Raw genomic sequence first — 22,383 nt, forward strand, 5'->3', positions numbered from 1 at the left:
TATAGTTAGTATTGATGTTATTGCCATAGAAGATCTGATAGTAGTGGTACTATGTTAAACATTTTGATAAAGTACAGGGTCAAATATGTCATTATTCAAAGCAAATTCTATAACAATGATAATTTAGTAAAAAATACTTTTAAATCTTATATTTCTTTATCGAAATAACAAAATCTAACATTGAATACGATGATCTAACCTACTCTTATTTAATTGAAATATAAAATCTTATTATTTAATTGACTAAAGGTAAAATTAATTAAAAACATCTTAAATTTTATTTTTCTTTTATTACTCGTAAAAGTTAAAATATTTTAATTTACTGATGAATAAGTACATTCTAAAAAATAAATAAATATTTTTTTAACTAAACAATTTTTAAATAAATTTATATTCTGAAAATTTTCTTATCGAAATTAATTTTACACCGATAAAATCTGTTTTTTTTATAAAAATAATATTAGAAAATTAATTAAATTAAAGAAAAAAAAACCTCATAGGAAAACAAAAGGCCGAAAAAGTTATTCCGAACACCAATCAATAGATTTTACAATTAATGCCTTGATGCATTTTCACTCCATTTAATTCCTAAAATATGATTTTTTTTCTATTTAATTAAGAGGTGCCCTCTGGCACATTCGCGTCGCCAATTAAAAAATATTTTTTTTATTTTTTTCTTGTTAAATTTTAAAAAGAAAACACTATACCATCAATATGCCCAGAATTATTAATTAATTAATTAATTTTTCAATATTATTTTTATAAAAAAGCGGGTAAAATGCTATTACCGAAAATTTCAGGGTTAATCCAGATAATTAATGCAGTCCACTGAGTCAACATAACACACTCGTAAAAGCGAGAAAGGAAAGAAACAAGGCACGGTATATATCATATATGATATGAGATTTTCCCCACTCACCTTCATCAGTTCAATCTCCAATTATATCTCTAAACCCCACATGTCTTTTCCTTCTACGCATCCCTAAGCCAAAACCCCGCCTTCAACTCCTCTCACCCACCAAAATCCCATGTCACCTCCTCCGGCACTGCAGCTCGCTCTGGTGGCTCTACTACACCTAACTCTAACTAACGCCGCCACCTCCTTCCCCGACTTTCAACTCTTGAACGTGGAACAAGCTCTCGTTGGGGTGTTAGCACAGCCTAGTCCTCTCCAAACATCTGAATATAATCATCACGAACTTCTCAACGTTACTGAAAGTGAAGATCAATGGAAATGGAAGCTGAAACTCATCCATAGGGACTGGCTGTCCACCAAAAACGCCACCGTTTCACAAAACCACAGCCTTCGTTTCCATGCTCGTATTCAAAGGGACGTCAAAAGGGTGGCTAGTCTCCTCCTCCGCATCCCCGGCGGCGTAATCCACGACGGAGAGGCGGCTCATGGAGTGAACGATTTTGGGTCCGATGTGGTTTCGGGAATGGACCAAGGAAGCGGAGAGTACTTCGTACGAATAGGTGTCGGCAGCCCGCCGAGAAGTCAATATATGGTTATAGATTCGGGCAGTGATATTGTTTGGGTCCAATGTAAACCCTGTAACCAATGCTATAAACAATCCGACCCGGTTTTTGACCCGGCTGATTCCGCTTCATACGGAGGCGTCCCTTGTAGCTCTTCCGTTTGTGACCGGATCGAGAATTCGGGTTGCCATGCGGGTCGGTGTCGTTACGAAGTCATGTACGGTGATGGGTCTTACACAAAAGGGACCCTGGCTCTTGAAACACTCACTTTCGGTCCAACCGTGGTTCAAGACGTGGCTATTGGGTGCGGTCATGTGAATCAGGGCATGTTCGTGGGTGCAGCCGGGTTATTGGGTCTAGGAGGTGGATCCATGTCACTCGTGGGTCAATTAGGTGGTCAAACCGGTGGTGCATTTAGTTACTGTTTAGTAAGTCGGGGCACCAATTCATCCGGGTCATTAGTATTCGGGCGTGAAGCAATGCCCGTAGGTGCTGCATGGGTACCTTTACTACGTAACCCACAAGCACCCACTTTTTACTACATCGGGCTTTCAGGTTTAGGAATCGGAGGCATTCGGGTGCCCATATCCGAAGACATTTTTCAACTTACCGAATTAGGGTACGGTGGAGTCGTTATGGACACCGGCACGGCCGTCACAAGGTTCCCGACCATAGCTTATAACACTTTCCGTGACGCTTTTATAGAGCAAACGGCTAACCTCCCTCGAGTTTCCGGAGTATCCATATTCGATACGTGTTACAACTTATCGAGTTTTGTCACGGTTCGGATTCCGACAGTATCGTTTTATTTGTCGGCTGGGCCGATACTGACCCTACCCGCAAACAATTTTCTTATACCCGTTGATAGTGTGGGGACTTTTGCTTTGCATTTGCTTCTTCGGGTTCGGGTCTTTCAATAATAGGAAATATCCAACAAGAAGGGATCCAAATTTCCTTTGATGGAGCCAATGGTTATGTGGGGTTTGGCCCCAATGTTTGCTGAGCTTGTATCTTGTGAATTTTGCTAGGTCAATTTATTAATTTTTTTAATTATTAAATTATTATGGGAGTGTAGCATATGTGGTTTTTTTTTTTCAACATAAGCTTAAAAAATTAAACGAGCATCAATCCTAATAAAAATTATCCGAAAACTTAAGGGGAAAGGGAGCCACAATTGAAAGGAGAAGAAATGGTCAATTTTTGGCCTTTTATTCTCCCTTACAACAACGGGACTAGCGTAACTCATACCCAAGTATTAACTTTATGATTAATATATGAGTTTAAGTAACTTGTACATGATCATACAATATTATCTCATTAAAAGTAAAATTATTTATATTTAATTTTTGAGAGACGGTTGGATTCATTTTGAAAGAAGATTGTTGGATTCATTTTGAAAGAAGATTGTGAAGTGTCATCCATTAGGAGTTAATGAATCTCTCAACAAGTTCGGTGTTGATTCTAGGGTGCCTATATTCAGTTTTGTTCTTAAGTTCTGTCTTATGATTTCGTCTAACAATTAAAGAGTTCACGGAGTAAAAGTGCCTTCATATATCTTTCTTATAAATGTCAAATAAAAACATGAGTTCAAATCCTACCAAGAATAAATGTTGACGTTTCGTTAGTGGGTAAAGGTGCTAACACTTTGTGAACTCCTCAACTTCAAGTCTCTTCTTGATAAAGTCAAAAGACAAAACTTGAGATAAAACCAAGCATAAATATCTTCGACTGAATGCTAGACCTATTGAGGGGTCCATTAACTTTTAGTGAACGATACTTCATAAACTTCACTGACAAAGAACTCCGGTCATCCCTCAACAACTTTTCAAATTCCTCCTTTTTTTTGAGTACATGCTTTTAAAATTTCTTAATACAACGTCCTTTGATTTTTACAATGTATTCAATATAATGTAATTATTACATCAAATATATTTTTTAATTAAAATCTTACATTTTTGTGAAAGAACTAACTATAGTATATACATATAATGTGAATATGGTTAGAGTTCTTGCCAACTGGTAAAAAAAACAAAAGTTAAAAAAGGGTGAGAGTCAAATTTGCAGACAGTCAAAAACAAAGAATCATAAAGAAATCTTTTGCTGTGTGCCAGACCTCCCATTGTTTGAACATGATTACAGGATCCAAGATCACTGTTTTCTACTATACTCCATATATATAATAATTAAAAGTACTCAAACTTGAAAAAATCATGAATCGGCTTTGGGTTGGAACTGTAGAAGGAGATTATTGATTGAGCCTGCAACAATGCTGACTGCCATCCAGCTTTCACATAAGGAGATTCCTTGGGGGGATCTGTTTTTTTCTTTTCTCACGAGGGACAATAGGGTTGAAATCATGAAGGTGTGGGGGGGGGAGCCACCATTTAATTAGGGTTGGCATGTGAAGCCATCACTAGGCATTGTTTAAACCCTCACCTACGAATATATATTGTTCAACCATTGAACTTTCATAAAGGCATCTTCTACTTTTGCAAGCTTTTGCTTTCTAAATGGAGGTGAGATTTAAGATGGCATAAATATCACAGAGAAATTCTTAGTGGTGTGCGATTACTGTGTGTTTATATGTCTGCAATTTAAGGAGAGGCCCACAAATGTGACTTGCTGGGTGAAGTTGGTGAAAGATGTGGCATCAAACAAAAGAAAAAGTAAAAGGCCAAGCAAGCACAGTAAATCAGAATCCATTTTGGATATACTCCCAAAATTTGTATTCACACTTGGAAAGTATTATTGATATTGAATCCATCTATGCCTAGATCAACTTTCACGTAATGAGCTTTCTAATTTATAAAAAAGTTACTGTATACACTTAAAATCATACGCTTTAAACAAGATGTTTGTGTTCGAGTACTAAAAAAAAAAAAAAACACCGAGAGAATTTTCCTCCCTTTTCGAGTCAACCCAAGACTCAGATAATTATTATAAAAATGTTTATAGACCAAGCCTAAATATAACATTAATACACTTCATATTTCTTCAAATCAAACCCGACCTAAAATATAAAACTTGAAATTTCCCCGCTCATATTATTTAAAAAATAGAAATATATTTACATTATACTGTTTTAATATTTAATAATTTCATATATAATCATCTTAACATTTTTTTAATATTTAAATTATTATATACTATAGATTTAATTTTTATGTATCATAAATTACGTAATATATAAAAATAACATAATATAAAATATTACAAACTTAAAAAATAAGTCCTGCCGAGTCAAACTCGAGCCTTGAATGTTCAAACTTGAACCCAATCCATATTTTAAACAGATCTAATTTTTTAACTAAACCCATTTTTCGAACCTAGTATTTTTGTCCTCTTAATTTCAAACAAGCCTTTAAGCCTAATTAAATAGCCAAACTCATTTTCAGAATAGTCAAGGACTCAATGTTACTATTTGATACCAATAATCCTAGACTTAAAATGAAAAAATAAAAAAGAAGCAAAAGTGATGACTGTTCAGAGTTCCTTCTCACTCGTCAGAAACCCAGAACCAGCACTAATTTTCAGAATAGTCAAGGACTAAATGTTAGTAGTTGATACCAATAATCCTAGACTTTAAAATGAAAAAAAAGAAAGAAGCAAAAGTGATGACTATTCAGAGTTCTTTCTCAATCGTCAGAAACCCAGAACCAGCTCAACAGGCTTGAAGACATTTTTGCAAAAATAGTCATCCCCAAAAAGCATTAATGCAAAGGGTTCATCATGATTTTGCTTTCTTTATTGGAATATTGCTTGTTTTCAACAGTTACCATAAGAAAACAACTACAAGAGAGGAGGGTAGATAATGAGTTGATTAAAACCACTTTTGAATGGGAATATATATTTTCTCGTGAACAGCAGGGAAAAAAAGACAAATGTAAAAACATCTATCAATTCTTCTCGACTCTTTTCTAGTGAGGCTCTGAACCAAGTCAAGCTCAAGCTCAACTCAAAATTCGAAGCTCAATACTCAACTCAAACTCAATCGAATATTTATTTTTAAGCTCAAACTCGGTTAAGCTAGTTTACCAATTTTTGTACTTGAACTCGAACTCAGCTCAATAATTAAGCTTAAGGTTAATACAATATATATTAAGGGAAATAACATAATATAATAAAAAAAAATATGAATATCTCGATAAAGTTCGTGAGCAGTTCAAGTCGAGTATGACTAAACTTGAATTTGGCTCAATTAATAGCTCGACGACTAAACTTGAATTTGGCTCAATTAATAGCTCGACCTTGACTCTATAATTACTGAATCGAGTTTGAATTTTTCATGTTGAACTCGAGTAGCTTGCAAGCTCCAATATCTCATTTACAACCCCCCTAGTGAGGCTAGTCATTATGGCATCCATATGATTGGAATCTGAATTTCAATATCTGCCATCCCTTTCTTTCCCATTCTACACCCTCCTTTTTATATATATAAAGACTCAAAGGGAGCCTGCATTCTGTCTTCCCTGTCCTCCCTACAAACTACAGGCATATCCTCTAATCAACAGACTTGAAAAAGTTATTAGTTGGAAATGTACCTTGATTGAGTCCAAACTGAAGTCTCATTACTTTCCATTGTCGGCCTTCTGCCAAAGCCTTGAGGCAACAGATATTTCCAATGAAATTAGGTCCACGATCCTTTATTTGGTAATGAGAGGGGGGTTTGAAGGTGAAACAAGGAAAGCTTAAGAGACAAACAAACACACAGTAATTTGGAAATAATATTTATGTATTACATTGAGCAAAAGAGGTTAACTACAATAACCAAAGGTTTAATGTAGATTGAAAACTAGTTAGAATTTACAGGCACCCTTGCTTTCCTATTTCTGCACCTGATGGACAAAAAAATGGCTCGGCTTTAATAAATCTCATATAAGTCAGCTTCTAAATTTGCAAAACATGAATGACAGCATTTAGCTGGCACCAGATGTGTGCAATTTCTGATTCTGAATGAAAATTTCAAAATATCAAACTTTCATGATGGGAACTTCAAGTATGAATATATAAGGCCAGAAGAAAGCAATGAAATAAGATTTGGCTAATTTCCCATAAACAGATATCTGAGATCTTCTACTGTTAATCGAGTTGCTGATCCCCCGCTTTGATCTTCACCGAAAGCAGAAGCAACCATTTTTCTTTTTTCATCCTACATAGAGGTTAAAGGAAAAGATAAATTTTAGACAACAAATCTTTTCACCAATCTGCTAATAAAGCAAAATTTTCATCTTCAATGGCTAAAACGGTATCTGATCTTGCAATTTCCAGAAAAGACTCGGTATGTCATACCCAACCACTATTATACAGCAATCCTTCGGAAATGATATTGAAATCAACAGCACCGGAAAGAATTAATAGTTCATCCCAAACCAATGTTGCTAAGTCAGTTGGCTTCCATGACTAAAAGTGGCAAATTCAGGTTATAGAGAAAATACCTGAAGAGATAATATTCGATCTTCCACTGTGTCTTTAATGGTGATCCGAGTTACAGTAACAGGACGAGTCTGTCCGATTCTATGTGCTCGATCAATAGCCTGGTCTTCAGTGGTTGGATTCCACCAGAGGTCCAGAAGGATAACATGGCAAGCAGCAACCATATTCAAACCAAGGTTTCCCGCTTTTAATGACATCAGCATCACAGTTACCTGCAAGAAAATCAATGGATGGGAGAAGTAAGAAAGAGCATTACTCAAGTTTTACATAATTTATTTATTCAAGTGTTTACAGAATAAATACACATGCATGCATGTTCACTGAATAATAACCAATGGCATTAGGGGATCTACTTAAATTCAAGGGATAGGAACAAACCTCTGGGTCAGTATTGAAATCTTTGACATTCCGGTCTCGTGCAGTTAAAGTCATTGTTCCATCAAGTCTCCTATAGCTTATACCATGATGGCGTAGCGAGTGCTCAACCAAGTTCAACATACCAGTCCATTGTGAGAAAATTATTGCTTTCATCGGTCCATCAGCTGGCAAGTTTGAATAAACTGTTGTGTGCTTTACAGCTCTACCGCCTGAATGACCAGTTTCTTTAAATGTCTGTTCAGAAGAAAAAGGAGCTTCACTGGATCCAATAGAACTCGGTGATTCAGGACTTGAATTCTTTAATAAGCATTTTGACTGAAGAATCTCAAGGACAGCCTGGATTTTTGATGAACTGTAATCGTCCTGTAAAATCACTGACTTTCCAAAGAACTGGGGATGCGAGGAACTACTATTAAGATCACCTGCAAGACAGCCCCTAAGAGTAGCTTTAGAAAAAACTATATCATCACCAAGTTGTTCTCTACATTCAGGTGCAGGGCACATATTATCATCGCCAGTCAGATGTTCTGACACACATTGATAGCAGAAAACATGACCGCACAAGGTAACAACAGGTTCATCAGGTGTATCCTGGAAAAAGAAAAGCACATTAAGCATTATACTAGTCATACAGATTCCTTCTAAATGATAAACTTTTTCAGCTCGCTAGCCAGATACTATGAGAATTGGAATTGAAAAATATTTCACATCTAATGCCTATACCAAAGAGGACTAAAATGAAAAAAGGTCATAAATGAGTAGCGAAAAAAATCTTCCAGAAAGCCACACTACTCATTTGACAATTTAGAAGTTGTGTTAACCTTTCAATGTTAAACACATTGAAATGCATTTGTCACCTTTGGCCTTAATATATTAAAAAATATCATGAGAGGGAGCTTTGCTTATATTCCTCAAAATACCATCATATGTAAAAATTAAAGCTAAGTCATTGCTACTGTAACAACATTCAGAAGTGCAATAGAGCCATATTCAGATAAAATATTATGTTCAAGAAAAACTCACTTGGCAGACAAGACAGATGGCAAAGGAAGTTTCCAAGGAGTTCAGTAGATTAATCAGCAATTCTCTAGGAAGTGTCTTGGCCATTTCTACAGAAACTTGTCCAACAGGGTTAGAGTTTTCAACAGAGTCAGAGTTTCGAATGGAATCATTGTTGAATCCTTTGACAAGAAGCGGGTGATCACAAGCCTGACGTAGGCGCAAAAGCATCAACAGAATATTTGCATAATTTTGGTTCAGTGTGCCTGCAGCTGCATATTCCTGTAGGAAATATGTATTAAAAGATGTGTAACTATCAGATGATAGAGAATTCCATAACTCAAGCATGAAGCCAGACTGACAAGAACATGAAATTAGAGTAAATGAATTATGACCAAGGTATCGTAAATGATATGTTCGCAAAACACCAACAGAATTTGCATGCTCGTAAATGACAGCAAAAACACAATTTTCACCAACATATATGAATTAAATCTTTAAATTACAAAATTAATCCTAGACTCTAGTAAAGTGTAATATTAAGCAATCACATTTCTACAAGCTGAAGAATCACTATGATTTTGTACAGCAAAAATATGTTGTGGAGCAATTTGCAGATTCTTTAAAATGAACTAGTAACCACAAAAATAAAAAAAGAACCATTTATGGGAGGTGGAGCTTCCTTGTTGAAGCTGAAAATAATTACTAGAATCATTCAATTATCATTTCCCAAACTATATTATTTTGTGCAGAAATAGAACATAATAATTTTTGAAGTATCGACATTCAAACTTCATAGTTTAGATATGGACCAAGCAGGCATTCAAAAGAAGGCTTTGACTTGAAAAAAGTAAAAGGTGGAATATGCTTCCAATTGCAAATAAAAACAGAATGATAAGTCCACTAGAAATAGCACACCGGTCATGCATGTTTCAAACAAGTGACTAGAAAGCGGGAACAAATAAGCAGAATAAAAGGGGAACTTATCGAAAACAATATATATGCAGAATGAAAGGGAAACCTTAAATAGAGAACGTGAATCAGCTTCTAGCTGGTTATAGAAAGCCCGCTCCTCAGCTGAAAACTCTACTTTGGACATGTGAATTGACTTTGGCGGCAACTTGATTATCGGCTCCCCGTCAATCAACGTTGCTAGATAGAAAATAATCAAATCAGCCAAAACAGCAGTAATGATACAAAGCTTAAATTCAACTAAAGCACACCTATATTAGATACTACAGTTACTGATGATTGTCATAACCAAAAGTTATAATACCATTTGTGTATAACAAGGATGGATCTACAAACTGAGGGGATGTAGGGACCTAAATTGCAATACCATGAGAATATATGGAGTATTCTTAGAGTTTGTTAGGTCAAACTGCAAATTACGAAATTTCTTCTAATACACCAAAATCCTGCCTCCTAAATATTGTTAGAGAAGATTTTTTAAAATTTTTCAAGGAAAAAAAAAACAAAGAGAAGGCAACCACCTTTTGTGCGACGCAACATTACTACCTTCAAAACAGCTTGCAGCTTCTTGTAACCTTTTACATAATCTCTAGCTATTGGAACTTTAATCCCATAGCAAAATGATTTATATACATCGTATGGTTCATGTCTCAGGAACCTGAAGTAGCTATATAAATCATCAACAGCATTTTGTATAGGTGTTCCAGATAAGCACCATCTTCGCTTGGCTCGAAGACCGCAGCACGCTCTAGCAACTTGTGTTCGATGATTTTTTATTGTTTGAGCTTCATCTAGTATCACCCTTAACCAATGTACTCTAGCAAGGGCACCAGCACTAGAATCAACAAGGGAGCCATCAATTCCTTTCCTACCCTTTTTCCCCTTATTACCAACATTAGCTGTTTTCTTCCTCTTAAAGTCAGAAGACAATCCATATTTCTCCCCAATTTTTTCATCAATTTCATCATCATCAACAATAGCTTGTTTAGGAACTTCATTAGTGACAAGCGAATATGTTGTAAGAACGACATCATACTTGGCAAGTTCTGAAGGATCCTTGGTCCTGCTACCCCCATGATATATGAGGACAGAAAGTTTAGATTTCTCTGAAACTTTGTCATCCAGCTCCCTGGCCCACTGTCGAAGAACACTCGCTGGACACACAACCAATGTCCCTGCTGGTAACCTCTGTCTGCTGAATGCACTGGTTGAAGTACTCACTTTTGAGATTGACTTGGTATCATCAGATTCTCTATTTTGGCTTACTTTGTCTGACCCACCAGTACCATTATCATCATCATCATCATCATCCAAATTCAGAGCTACAAATTCACGTTTTTTTGGATCTTCTGGTTTTGATTTGGACTCTAAAGACTTCTGCACTTGTATAAGAGCAATCATTGAGATTGTTTTACCGAGGCCCTGTAGGATCAAGCCATGATCAATCTTAGCAGAAAACTTAGCCTATAAAATACGCATTGAAGGCACACTGATCATATATAAATAAATAATAATAGTGAAATTTAAACAAGTAACCTGATCATCAGCCAATATTCCACCTGAACATAACCTAGTTCTTGTTTCTCTTTGAAGCATCCAATGTAATGCAATCTTCTGCAAAATTCAATGATTAAATAACCCTGCGACATGGCAGGGAAAAAAAGAATAAGGAAATAACCATTGTAACCACATAAAACAAGCTAATCATCCATAATATGTAAATATATGTGTATATAAATATGACCTGATGTCTGAAAAGAGAAACAGACAAAAGACCATCGGGAAGTTCAGCTTCAATTTTTGGTTGGCTGAGGTCCTGCACGAAACATAAGCCCTTCATATATAAACTCTCTAAGCACATCAAATATGAAACCATTTAGAAACTAGCAAAATGAAGAAGACAACAAAATATTACTGTTTACACAAATCAGTGAATCGCATTAAGAAAGAGACAAGGAAAAACAACAAGAAAAGAAACCCATCGACAAATTCATACTCCATAAGTTTAGCATAAGAAAGTTCATTAAATTCACAATAGAAAATTACCACAGTCCAGCAGGTTTGTTGTAAACTTAATAACCATAGAGTTTGTAATTTGCACATGCGCAAAAGAAAAAGACATTCATAATAAGGCTAAAGCTTCCTTTCGTCAAAATAACAGCACCCCAGTCTAAGATGCAAGAATTAATGTGCAGTGGACCATCAACTGTTAAATCATGATATGAATGAGGCAAGTCTCAGATCAAACAAGAAATACCTCCAGTGCTGCTTGATAAACCATTCTTTCATCATTTATAGGAACTCTTTCTTCACTTACTCCAGCTCGATATACAGGATTTTCAGGCCCAGAAAACTGAGAAAAATTAACAGATTTTCCTTGCATAAAAGATGGAGGAAGGACCCTACTAGTATTTCCATACATAGCTCCATCAGTATTGCCCCAGTTATAATGGTCTCTCATATAGCTCTGGCTATTGGAAGAACTAGGTCCAGCCAAATGGTTAGAATTTCCATAAGCATCAAGAATCTGACTGTTGCTCACAATCTCCACTAAATTGTCTGATTTACTACTTTGTCCAGAGAGTTGAAGAGACGGAGGAAGAGCCCTCTTTAGAGCCTGCTGAGATGTCAGTTTCTCAAAGTCAGTACCTGAACCATTAGAAATTCGAGAATTAACAGTCCGAGGCTGACCAATATTCCCATTCATTGTAAAATTTTCAGAACCATTGCCTAGGGCAATATGTTGAGATGAGGCTTTAGCATTATCATCAGGGTCATGTGTCGGGACTTCTGTTCGTGAATGATTATTTACACCAGAAGAGTTTAAATTAGAAAACTGTGCTTGATTGGAAATCTTTTTAGACTCCCTAGCATCACCTGCATTTTATAAGTGTGGTTATATGGGTTAGTGCGAGTCAAACATCAAGCTTTGGAACTTAGACCATATGGTAATTTTTCAAAATACAGACTAACCAGGACTCCTTGAATTAGTACCATTTGTAGCTGCCCATTGGGGAAGGATCCTTGAAGATAAGGCTTTTCTGTCTGCAACATCTTCAGTTTCAAGCTCACTATCAGAAGAACTAATGTCTATTGGATTCATAGCAGCCATTAGAGTAAAAAAAAGTTACTAGTATCCCCTCAATTGAAGCAGAAAGCAGATTCCTCAAAGGAAACCCAACCTGTAGCAAGAAATAGTTAGTGTAGCGAAAGTGCTTTTGGGACACTAACATTTACAGCCCAATCCCACCCCTCAACCCCCTTTCATTAAAAAAAAACAAATATTTCTGCTAACCAGGATGAGCATAAATCAAAATTAAGCTGCAAATCCACCCATTTTCACTAACAATCTTAAGTTATTGAAATTATTCAAAAACTAGCCATTCAGGGTTGTTGCAGTGGCAAACAACAAGCTATTGGACCAGCACCAATATTTCAGGAAGAAAATTCAATTCTAGTCAGAGAAGCATACCAATGCCAACAGCACAATATGCGAATTCACGAGGAAGGGGGCTACTGCTTTTCACCAAATAAAAAAAACGTGCGTGTGTGTGTTTATCTTCAAATTTCCTTATGATAAACAGAAGGCCAATTCCTTGAACAATTACTATTTTGCACTTTGCAAGTTACAACCTATAGTTCCTAAATCATTTTTCCAGATTCCTCAGCAAACTGCCCTCTACTAAAATGGGTATTCTTATCTGATTCTCTAAGCAAATCAAATACTTTAAATCAATCAAAAAACTCATAAAAAAAAGTTCCAATTTCTTTTCAAAATCACACAAGCACCACCACTGCTCCCCCCCCCGGCCGCCACCAAAAACCAAGCAACAACAACAAATTCCTATCAACCTAAAATCAAACAAACAAAAAAACAAACAAAACATGCAAGTGCAAAAGCCCATAACAAAAGAAAAACTAAGCTAGTAAACAATTCAACTTCATTATTGATTCAAAATCTCAAAACTTAATAAAAACCCATGACACACATTCACATAAAAAACAGACTGACACCAAAAAAATAAATAAATGAAAGCAAATAAAGCAAGTAAATTAAGACTTGATCAAGTAAAATTTTTTTTAAGAAAAGAAAAGAAAACCCTACCTTGGGTTAGGATTCTTCATTATGCAAAAGCTACAGTTGGTGAGACTGCTTCCCACGATTGCGAAGTTTTTGCAAAGCGCGCAAACTGTAGAATCTTAAAGAGACAAAAAAGAAAAAAGAAAAAAGAGAGCGCCAACGGCGGCGTTTCGAGGGCGGGGGTCAGTGACAGAGCGTCAAAGTTTAGGATTTTGGTAAATGTTAGCTTTAAAAGTGAATATTTATTGCGTAACCAATATTTTTGGTTTTTAATGGAGGTTACAAAATGGTTTTTGGGTGTCTGCAAGAAATGAGATTCGCGGTCCTTTTGGTTTTATTATCAATTTTGTATTAAATTAAAATCTGTCTTTTCCAGTATTTCGTTTTCTACACTTAAAATAGGAGAAAAAAACATATTTAATTATATTCTAATTTATGTATTTTTATCCATAGATTGAGCTATTTGTTTCAGTTCGAAAAGTAAAAGAGTTTAAATAAAAATATAAATAGAAAAGAAATTAGGTAAAAAAAAAACATATTTAAAAAATAAGTTGCGCCTCGAGTAAGGCTTTTTAGTTCAAACTCGGTGCAGCACAGATACATATCTAAAGTATAGATACATCGTAGAAAGTATCGATACCCTCCCTAAGATGTCAATACCTTGTAGCAAGTATAAATACATTCTCTATTGTATCAACACTTTAGGTTTTTAATATGGGTCGGATTGATCTAGGCTCAGGTTTAGTATTTATATTCTAGATCGAGCTTGGAAAAATGTAAGCCCATTTTTCGGGTCGAGTCAAGCCCAGACTTATCAATTGAGCCTACAAATTTGTTAGGATCTAGCCCGACTCGGCCCATGACACATCTATTAGGAATTGTGTCAATTTAATTAAGGCTTAATCGGCAATTGTTTATTCAATGTTATTCATGGACTTCGTAATTTTTATACGAAGATAAATCTCGAAATTATATATAAATTATAATTCAACGTGCAACTTGATGTAATAGTTTACATGAAAGTTTAATTATTGTTCAATGTATATATAAAAGGCTTAATTCATGATTTAGCATCTGAAGTATACCTATTTTTTCACTTTGAAACTAAATTTTTTTTATCCCGATTTGGTACTTAAAGTATCAATTTTCTCTATTTTTGATCCATTTTGTAATGGTCATCAAAGAAAATATATTATGCCACTTTAGCCAATGGAAAAGTGCCACGTGGCTTGTTTTGACCAGTAAAAAATATATCGTGGCAATTAGATTTATTTAAATAAAAATATATCAAATTTAAATTTAAATTGAAAAAGTATATTATTAAAATTTAAATATTGAAAAACACTTTTGACTTTGATCAACCATTGACCGAGCGTTGACTAGGCATTGATGTGCCACGTGGCGCTATTAGAATATGTCATATGTCCTTTTTTTATTTTTTTTAATATTATATATTAATTAAAATTTTATTAATCAATATAATATATAAAAAATAAATTTTTATAAAATTTAAAAATATATAATTATAAATTTTTATAAAATTCAAAATAATATATAAAAATTGAAAATTATTATAAAAGTTAAAAAATATTTAAATTTCAAGTAATTCAAAAAAAAACCTTGAAATTTAAATACTTTTTAGAATTTTATAAAAATTTGTTTTTAAACTTTTTAAAAATATTTTTTACAACTTTTTACATTTTTTTATTAATATTATTAATTCCAACTAATTTCTTTTCTAATTATAAAATTTATTTTTACAATTCTTGTATGATTTGTATATTTTTTCTAGATTATATTTTTATTTTTTTTATATATTTATTTCTATTTTTATTATTTAAAATGTATATATACATAAAAAAAATTTTACATGAAGCTATCCCATGATGCTTTGTGATGGCTATTGTTCTTTTTAGCGTCTATCAAAAAATAGACTAAAAAATATAATAGAAGCATACTTTAGGTAACAAAATGGGATGTGATTGATACTTTAGGTACCAAATTGGAACAAAAAAAGTTTAGTTGTATTATTTGTAAATTCAATATATGAACAAAAAATAATGCTATATCGATAATTGTGTTAATAGTTTATGAGAATTTGATCAAATCAAAATTTCATGTATAAAATTATACAAAATCAAAATTCTTATATAAAATTGTACATTAAACTAAAATTCATTTGTAATTTTGAGATTTATCTCTTTTTATGTGCGAAAAAGTTCTAATGTAATCAATCAATTATGCTTTTATAAAATGTTGATGATAAGCTATAAAAGTAGTATATTTTAATCATATTCTTAATGCGTTTTTGGATGATTAATTATGCAAATTAGTCTATAAAATACCAATTAGAAGAGGATCTAAATTGGCAATCAGAGAAGATCGAATAAAACACTCAAAGAACGGCATCGGAATCAAATTGGAAGCGGATCTCCCTCCATATCGAAGATATCCAATTAATTTCTTTCGAAGTTTATGAACTAAATTCCTTAGATACCTAGGGACGATGAAACCTATGATGAATCTTATTATTTAATTTATGTTTTTTACGCGATAAATACTTGATTATTGTTCTCAATTATATATGCTTATTTCGTGTTTTAATATTTTGGGGATATTAATTAATGTTTAATGTGCTTATTTAAGAGTAGATCTTGTAACGCCCCTAACCCAAATCCGTCACCGGAATAGAGTTACGGAGCATTACCGGAGTTACCGATTCATTTATCAGATATTTCATTAATCCGATATCTTTTCTTTTCCACTTTCATGTCTCGTATTCAAGTCATCCGGATATTTATAAATAAATTTGATCCTCGTTTTCATTTATTTCATGTTATAATACATTCAACTAATGCTCTAAACAAAATTATCATTTTACCCCTAAACTTTTAATTAATGACGATTTCATCCATAGGTTAAAATAAAATAAAATTATAGCAATTTAATCCTTATTTCCAGCCGTTATTCTCACACAAATTGATAACAAACTATGAATTCTATAAAATGTCAGAATTTTCAATAATTTCAACACTTTTCAATTTAATCCTTAAAACATGTTTTTCCCTGATATTGAGCTAAATTAATAATTTCATTCAATTTTGTAATTTAAATAATAAAATAATCCATTTCATGCAAATTGGTCATTTCTAACATTTTTTAACAAAATTGCCCATAAAATTTTACTTTTATTCAATTTAGTCCATGAGCCTAAAACATACAAATTAGCCATGCTAGCTGAATATTCATACATATTTTCCTCCTCCTCCTCTCCATTCCACATCCTTAATTTATATAACATGCAACAAGTAACATTATCAATAATTTCACTATTTACTTATGTATATTCAAAATTGTCCATTTGCGTCATAGTCACTAAATTATTTATATCTTAAGATATAGAACTCAAAATTAAGATCCGCTAATTTTCCCTGAAACTAGACTTACTTATCTTATTACCGTAAAATTTTCAGAATTTTTGGTTTAGCCAATAAGTACAGTTTATTCTTTAAAGTTGCCCTTGTTCTGCTGTCTGACAGTTCCGACCCTTCTTCACTAAGAATTAATTATCTCATCGTACGAGATTCGGATGATGTTCCCGCTTATTTCTATTGAAAATAGACTCTTTAATAATTTTAAACATATAAATTTAATCCCTTAATTATTTTTCTCCAATTTTTGATGATTTTCCAAAGTCAGAACAGGGGAACCCGAAATCATTCTGACATTGTCTCACAAAACTTATTATATCTCATGATTTACAATTCCATTGCTTACATCGTTTCTTCTATAAGAAACTAGACTCAATAAGCTTTAATTTCATATTTTATTAATTCTCTAATTAGATTTATACAATTTTTGGAGATTTTTCAAAGTTAGACTATTGCTGCTGTCCAAAACTGTTTTAGTGCAAAATGTTGATTTTCATTTTGCCCCAAATTTCACAGTTCATACAATTCAGTCCTTACTTAATTAACCCCTCAATTAAACTAATTTTCTCAATTAATACTTTTCCTAGACATTATAAGTTGTTTCATAACTATTGAAATTCAGAATTTCCACATAAAACTCTAACTTCAAACTCTTTTACAATTTAGGTCCCAAACATTCACTTTCTATTCAATTCTTTCAATAAAATCAGCATATAAACAATTTAAAGCTCTAACTCTATATCAAATCATCATATACTTCCAGCACATATTCATAGAAACTTTCAATTTCTTTCATAGAATCAAGAACTAATGAATTCAACAAATGGACCTAGTTGTAAAAGTCACAAAAACACAAAAATTTCAAGAAATAATCAAGAATTGAACTTACTTGCAGTAAAAATATGAAAAACTAGCTTAAGGGAACCCTTCCATGGTGTTTTTGCTGATGAGAATGCAGAAAAATAAAGGGAAATCTAGATAATTCCACTTTAGTCATTTTTGTTCAATTAGCTATCAGTACTTTAAAATTTCTTGACGAAACTTTAATACTAACTTATTAACACTCCATAAATATTTATAAAAATATTTATGACTCGATTTAAAATTCCAGAGGTCTCGATACCTCGTTTTCAATTCTAATTATTTTAATATATATTTGTACATTTCACTATTTCAAAATTTTTCCTAACTTCACATTTAACTTATACTCGCTAAATTAATAATATTTCCTACTCATTTTTCGGATTTAGTGATCTCGAATCACTGTTCCGATACCACTGAAAATTAGGTTGTTACAGATCTAGCATAATTGAGTAGAATTGCATGCAATTCTAGAAATAGGACGACATAAATCTATCAGATTAAAGTCAAATCTAACAGGATAATTCATAAATCGAGTTAATGCGACGATAGGGGTTTTAATTAGAAAGAGATTTCAATTAATCAACCTAGAGTTAGTTGTTTTAATTAGAAAGATATTTCAATTAATCAACCTAGAGTTAATTGTTCTTACTCTCAAATGAGATATTAACATAATTTAGGGATTTTTACGGATTAAGGCACAAGTGAATAAATCGTTTAATTTAGATTCATAATAATAGGTGAAATCTAGGTGGATTCGTTCCTAGGTATTGTCTATCTCAGTTTCTGTTGCATTATTAGATAAATTAGTTTAGTAATTTTAGATTAAAGCACATCACCCCAAATTATCGACTAAATGATAAGAAGAAGGTAATTACTAATACTTTTAGTCCTCGTGGATACGTTATTCTCTACTCACCGTAGCTATACTATTATTCGATAGGTGCGCTTATCTTTGTCGTATTTATAGTTAGTTGAATGACCATTAGTTGATTTTAGTTATAGTTATAGTTATTATATTGTATCTATACTATTGTTAAGCCCCTGAATGAATTTGTGTCACGAGTCAATTAAGCATCAACTTAATAAGAAATTTATTAAAATATATTTTTGTAATTAAATTAAGTTGTATTATTCGATGGTACTTTAGTCTTTTTATTTTCTAACAGAAAACCAACAAAAAACAACATATAATGAGATTTCAACCAATGTTGTTTAAATCAATAAAATATAATATTCCACTAAATCAAAGCTTTATTTTAATATAATGTTTACATTTTGTTATGCATACTTCATTACATTCATCAATTGTATATATTAATAATGTTGTTAATTGAATTAATGTCATAAGTCAACTTAGTATTAACTCAATATTGATGACAACACCAAGGGGTGGAGCCAAAGGGGCTGATAGGGGCCCCGACCCCTCTAAAATGGAAAAATTTTCATTTAGGCCACTTTATAATTTATATAATTTTAAATTGGTAATGGTAAAATTACACTTTGGCCCATCAAAATGATACAAATTTGATTCAACCCTTTAAAATTATAAATATTTAGGCTATTAAAATGATAAAATTACATTTTTATTACCATAAAAATATATAATTTAATTCCGCCTCTAAAAACATTTCTAACTTCCCCCTGAAAAATCATATGTCTTGTTTTTTTAATTTAATATTGTACATATTGCATGTGTTATTATTAATTAATTGCAATCTTACATTTTAATTGTTTATTATATGTTATATTCAAGTGCACACTTATATTCTAAATACATTGTGTCCACACATATGAGCACATCATAAGAATACTAGTTAATTTTATTTAGAATTAAGTGGTAAAAAATAATATTCAAGATGTGAGTACTTTATAATATATGTTTTTTATATATATTTAATATGTTTAACTAAATGGGTCTCACAAGTCAACTTCAGTCAAGAACTTTATTTTTAAATAATACTATGATATTTTCATCCTTTATTATTTTTATATGAATGTTTAAATAAAACAATTAAAATATTTAAAGTTTGAGCTCAATAAAATTTATTTGTAAATATTTTACTATTCTACCAATAACTCAATTATTAAATAATTTTTTTATAAATTTAATTTTAGTATTAAGATTTTCTTTTAATCATGTGGTTGTAATAAAAAATAGTTTTTACTACGTATTTTATAATTCAAAATATAATATATATACATTTATAGTTGAGTGGATTTAGGGTATAAATGAGATACTGGTATTCACAAGCTATTCAAGTTCGAATTGAAAAGAAATTCAAACATGATTTGGTAATTAATTGAGTTGAGCTTGAGCAACTTGTACTATCGTTTGAGTCGAATTCAAGCTTAGTAATACTTGGCTCGAACAACTCCTGAGCCTTATCAAGCTTTTCATGTTTTTATATTATTAAGTTATATTATTGCCTGTAATATATTTCATTAACCCTAAGCTTAATTAATGAGTCGAGCTCAAGTTCGATCTTAAACCTGAGCTTGAGTATAAAAACAGGTAAACGAGCTTAATCGAACTCAAGCTTGAGTGACTTGATTATATCTCGAGCCGAGCTCAAGTATAAAAACAAATGTTCGATTGAGCTCGAGCAAAATATTGAGCTTTGAATTTCTAGTCGAGCTCAAGTAAAAAAACATTCCATGCAACAAACAAACAAACCAAAAAAAATTGAAAATAGAAAGAAAAAAAATGGAAAAAAGAAGAAGAGAAAATTAGCCATTTGACTTAGGTGGATTTCGAGAGGTTATAGGTAGTACTATGAAGATCCCAATAATGAGGAAATGGAGAAGGATGAAAGGAACAACATAATTCAAATTTAGGTTGATTCAAACTAATGATATATGAGATCAAAAGTTGAAAATTTTAAATATTTAACTTGAGATTTTGAAAATTTATGAGAGTTTTTTAGAAATTTAAACTATTGAATCACTGGAAGAGGTTGAAAGCAGTCTGTAGGTGATTTTGAAAGGTGATCAATGTTGTGGTTCTAACGCCGTGTTTTTGAATTTTAAACTTGTGGATCTAGATCTCTTGAGAAAAAAAAATTTAAAAAAATTAAAGATAAAATAAAACAAATTATTGTTAATTCTTTAAGAAAGAAGAATTTTGTTATTTGGAAAGGTTTTTGGTGTGGGAAAGAAATTCATAAAAAATTAATTCTTTTAAAATATTTTACTTTTATCACTTTTTATATTTAATGAAAAATAAACAAAATTAAAATAAACATGACATGTAATTACAAATCAACATACACATGATGATAAGGAAATGATTGCATGACACAAAAACGTCACATCATCCTTTATCCCTTACTAATTATTAAATGTCATTTCAACATCTTTTTTTCATGTCATTGACACATCATTTTAGTAATTTTTTAACTTGAGAATAAATCTTAAATCTTAAATCCTAAATCTTAGACCTTAAACATTGGATTATTTACCCTAAAACCTTGGACCTTAAAACTTTAGACCTTAAACCTTGACCCTAAACCTTAGGTCTAATATTCAAGGTTCAATGTTTAGGGTTCAAGGTCAAACGTCCATGGTTCAAGTTAAAAAAATTACCAAAATGATGTGTCATTGACATAAAAGAACGTTGAAATGACATTAAATAATTATTAAGAAGAGATGCAGGATGATGTGGTGTCTTTGTTTGTACAATATTTTTTTAATGATGACATTAAATAATTTTGTTAACTTTTAGGTTTAATGTTTCCACGTAGAGATACATCAAAATAAAATTTAAGTACTAAAATGTAACAAGCTACAAAGTTGGAGGGCTAAAAATTACATTAAACTAACTACGAGAGAAAAAACAAACCGTGAAAAAACGCGCGTTTTTAAAAGTGGCGCTAAAACACCCCCATATTAATTTATTTTTAATTAAATTTGTTTCCCTTCAAAAGGTGCACTATGCTTCGAACGCTGCCACTGCTACCGCCTCTCATGTCTGCGCCAAAGACGGCGGTCCTTTTCCCAAATGCTAATTTCATTATCTCTCAATTTAGACTTTTAAACTGATTCCCGATTGAATTATTTTCAGAACCTAAACCCTAAATCCAACCATCATTAATCTTTCAATAACCTTCATCACTTTTAAAAAAATTACTACTAGATCAATCGTTTTTGCCCCTTTAGTTTTGTTTAATTAATGGGCTGTTTAATCACGATGCTCAAGTTATTGAGAAGCCTGCTGAGGATAAGAAAACAATCTTGCAGAATGGTAATTTTTACTTTCACAGATTTTCTTTTGCTTGCTTCCTTTTTGAAGCTTTTATCTAAATAGCCAAATTGAGATTTTTTATAGTAGTTATTAAGCATTTGAGATGAAATTTAGGTTGCAAAGGAAGGTGATGAGAAACGGAGTAGTCTATGTCAGAATTAAGTTCTACATATTCATTTGATTTAATTTTAGCCATCAAACTACTGGTTTAGTATCAAAATGATTTGCAATGCTTGAGTTCCAAAGTTGGCATCAATGTGCCAAAAAAAAGTTTATTTATCTTATCTTATTATTAATAAGAATTAATTGATTAATGGTTTATAACAATGGGTTAGATCTAATTTTTGTTTAAATCAGGAAAATACGTCTTACATTGGTAAACTTGCCGAACACAGGGCAGAGAGCTATGTTACTTGCACTGAGATGCCAGTGTCCACTACATATATGTCTCCTACACGGTATAGTTAGATTTTTTATTTCTATATATTCAGTTCTTTGGAAGTTAT

At 32.3% G+C, this 22,383-nt stretch overlaps 1 protein-coding gene and 1 pseudogene across 1 annotated transcript; one reads left to right on the plus strand and one right to left on the minus strand.

The window, feature by feature from the left end:
- The first annotated feature begins 906 nt into the window (after window positions 1-906).
- Window positions 907-2,537, plus strand: LOC107949004 (protein ASPARTIC PROTEASE IN GUARD CELL 2-like; annotated as a pseudogene).
- A 3,656-nt stretch (window positions 2,538-6,193) lies between these two features.
- Window positions 6,194-13,614, minus strand: LOC107949003 (helicase-like transcription factor CHR28). Its single transcript, XM_016883697.2, is given in 12 exon segments — window positions 6,194-6,583; window positions 6,586-6,628; window positions 6,915-7,124; window positions 7,291-7,881; window positions 8,314-8,571; window positions 9,311-9,441; window positions 9,783-10,683; window positions 10,798-10,875; window positions 11,006-11,077; window positions 11,519-12,138; window positions 12,235-12,443; window positions 13,367-13,614. Coding segments are annotated over 11 exon segments (3,177 nt in total). The 5' UTR covers window positions 12,374-12,443; window positions 13,367-13,614; the 3' UTR covers window positions 6,194-6,449.
- Window positions 13,615-22,383: the final 8,769 nt, after the last annotated feature.

This window comes from Gossypium hirsutum, chromosome A04 (genome assembly GCF_007990345.1).
Source record: "Gossypium hirsutum isolate 1008001.06 chromosome A04, Gossypium_hirsutum_v2.1, whole genome shotgun sequence".
NCBI lineage: Eukaryota > Viridiplantae > Streptophyta > Magnoliopsida > Malvales > Malvaceae > Gossypium > Gossypium hirsutum.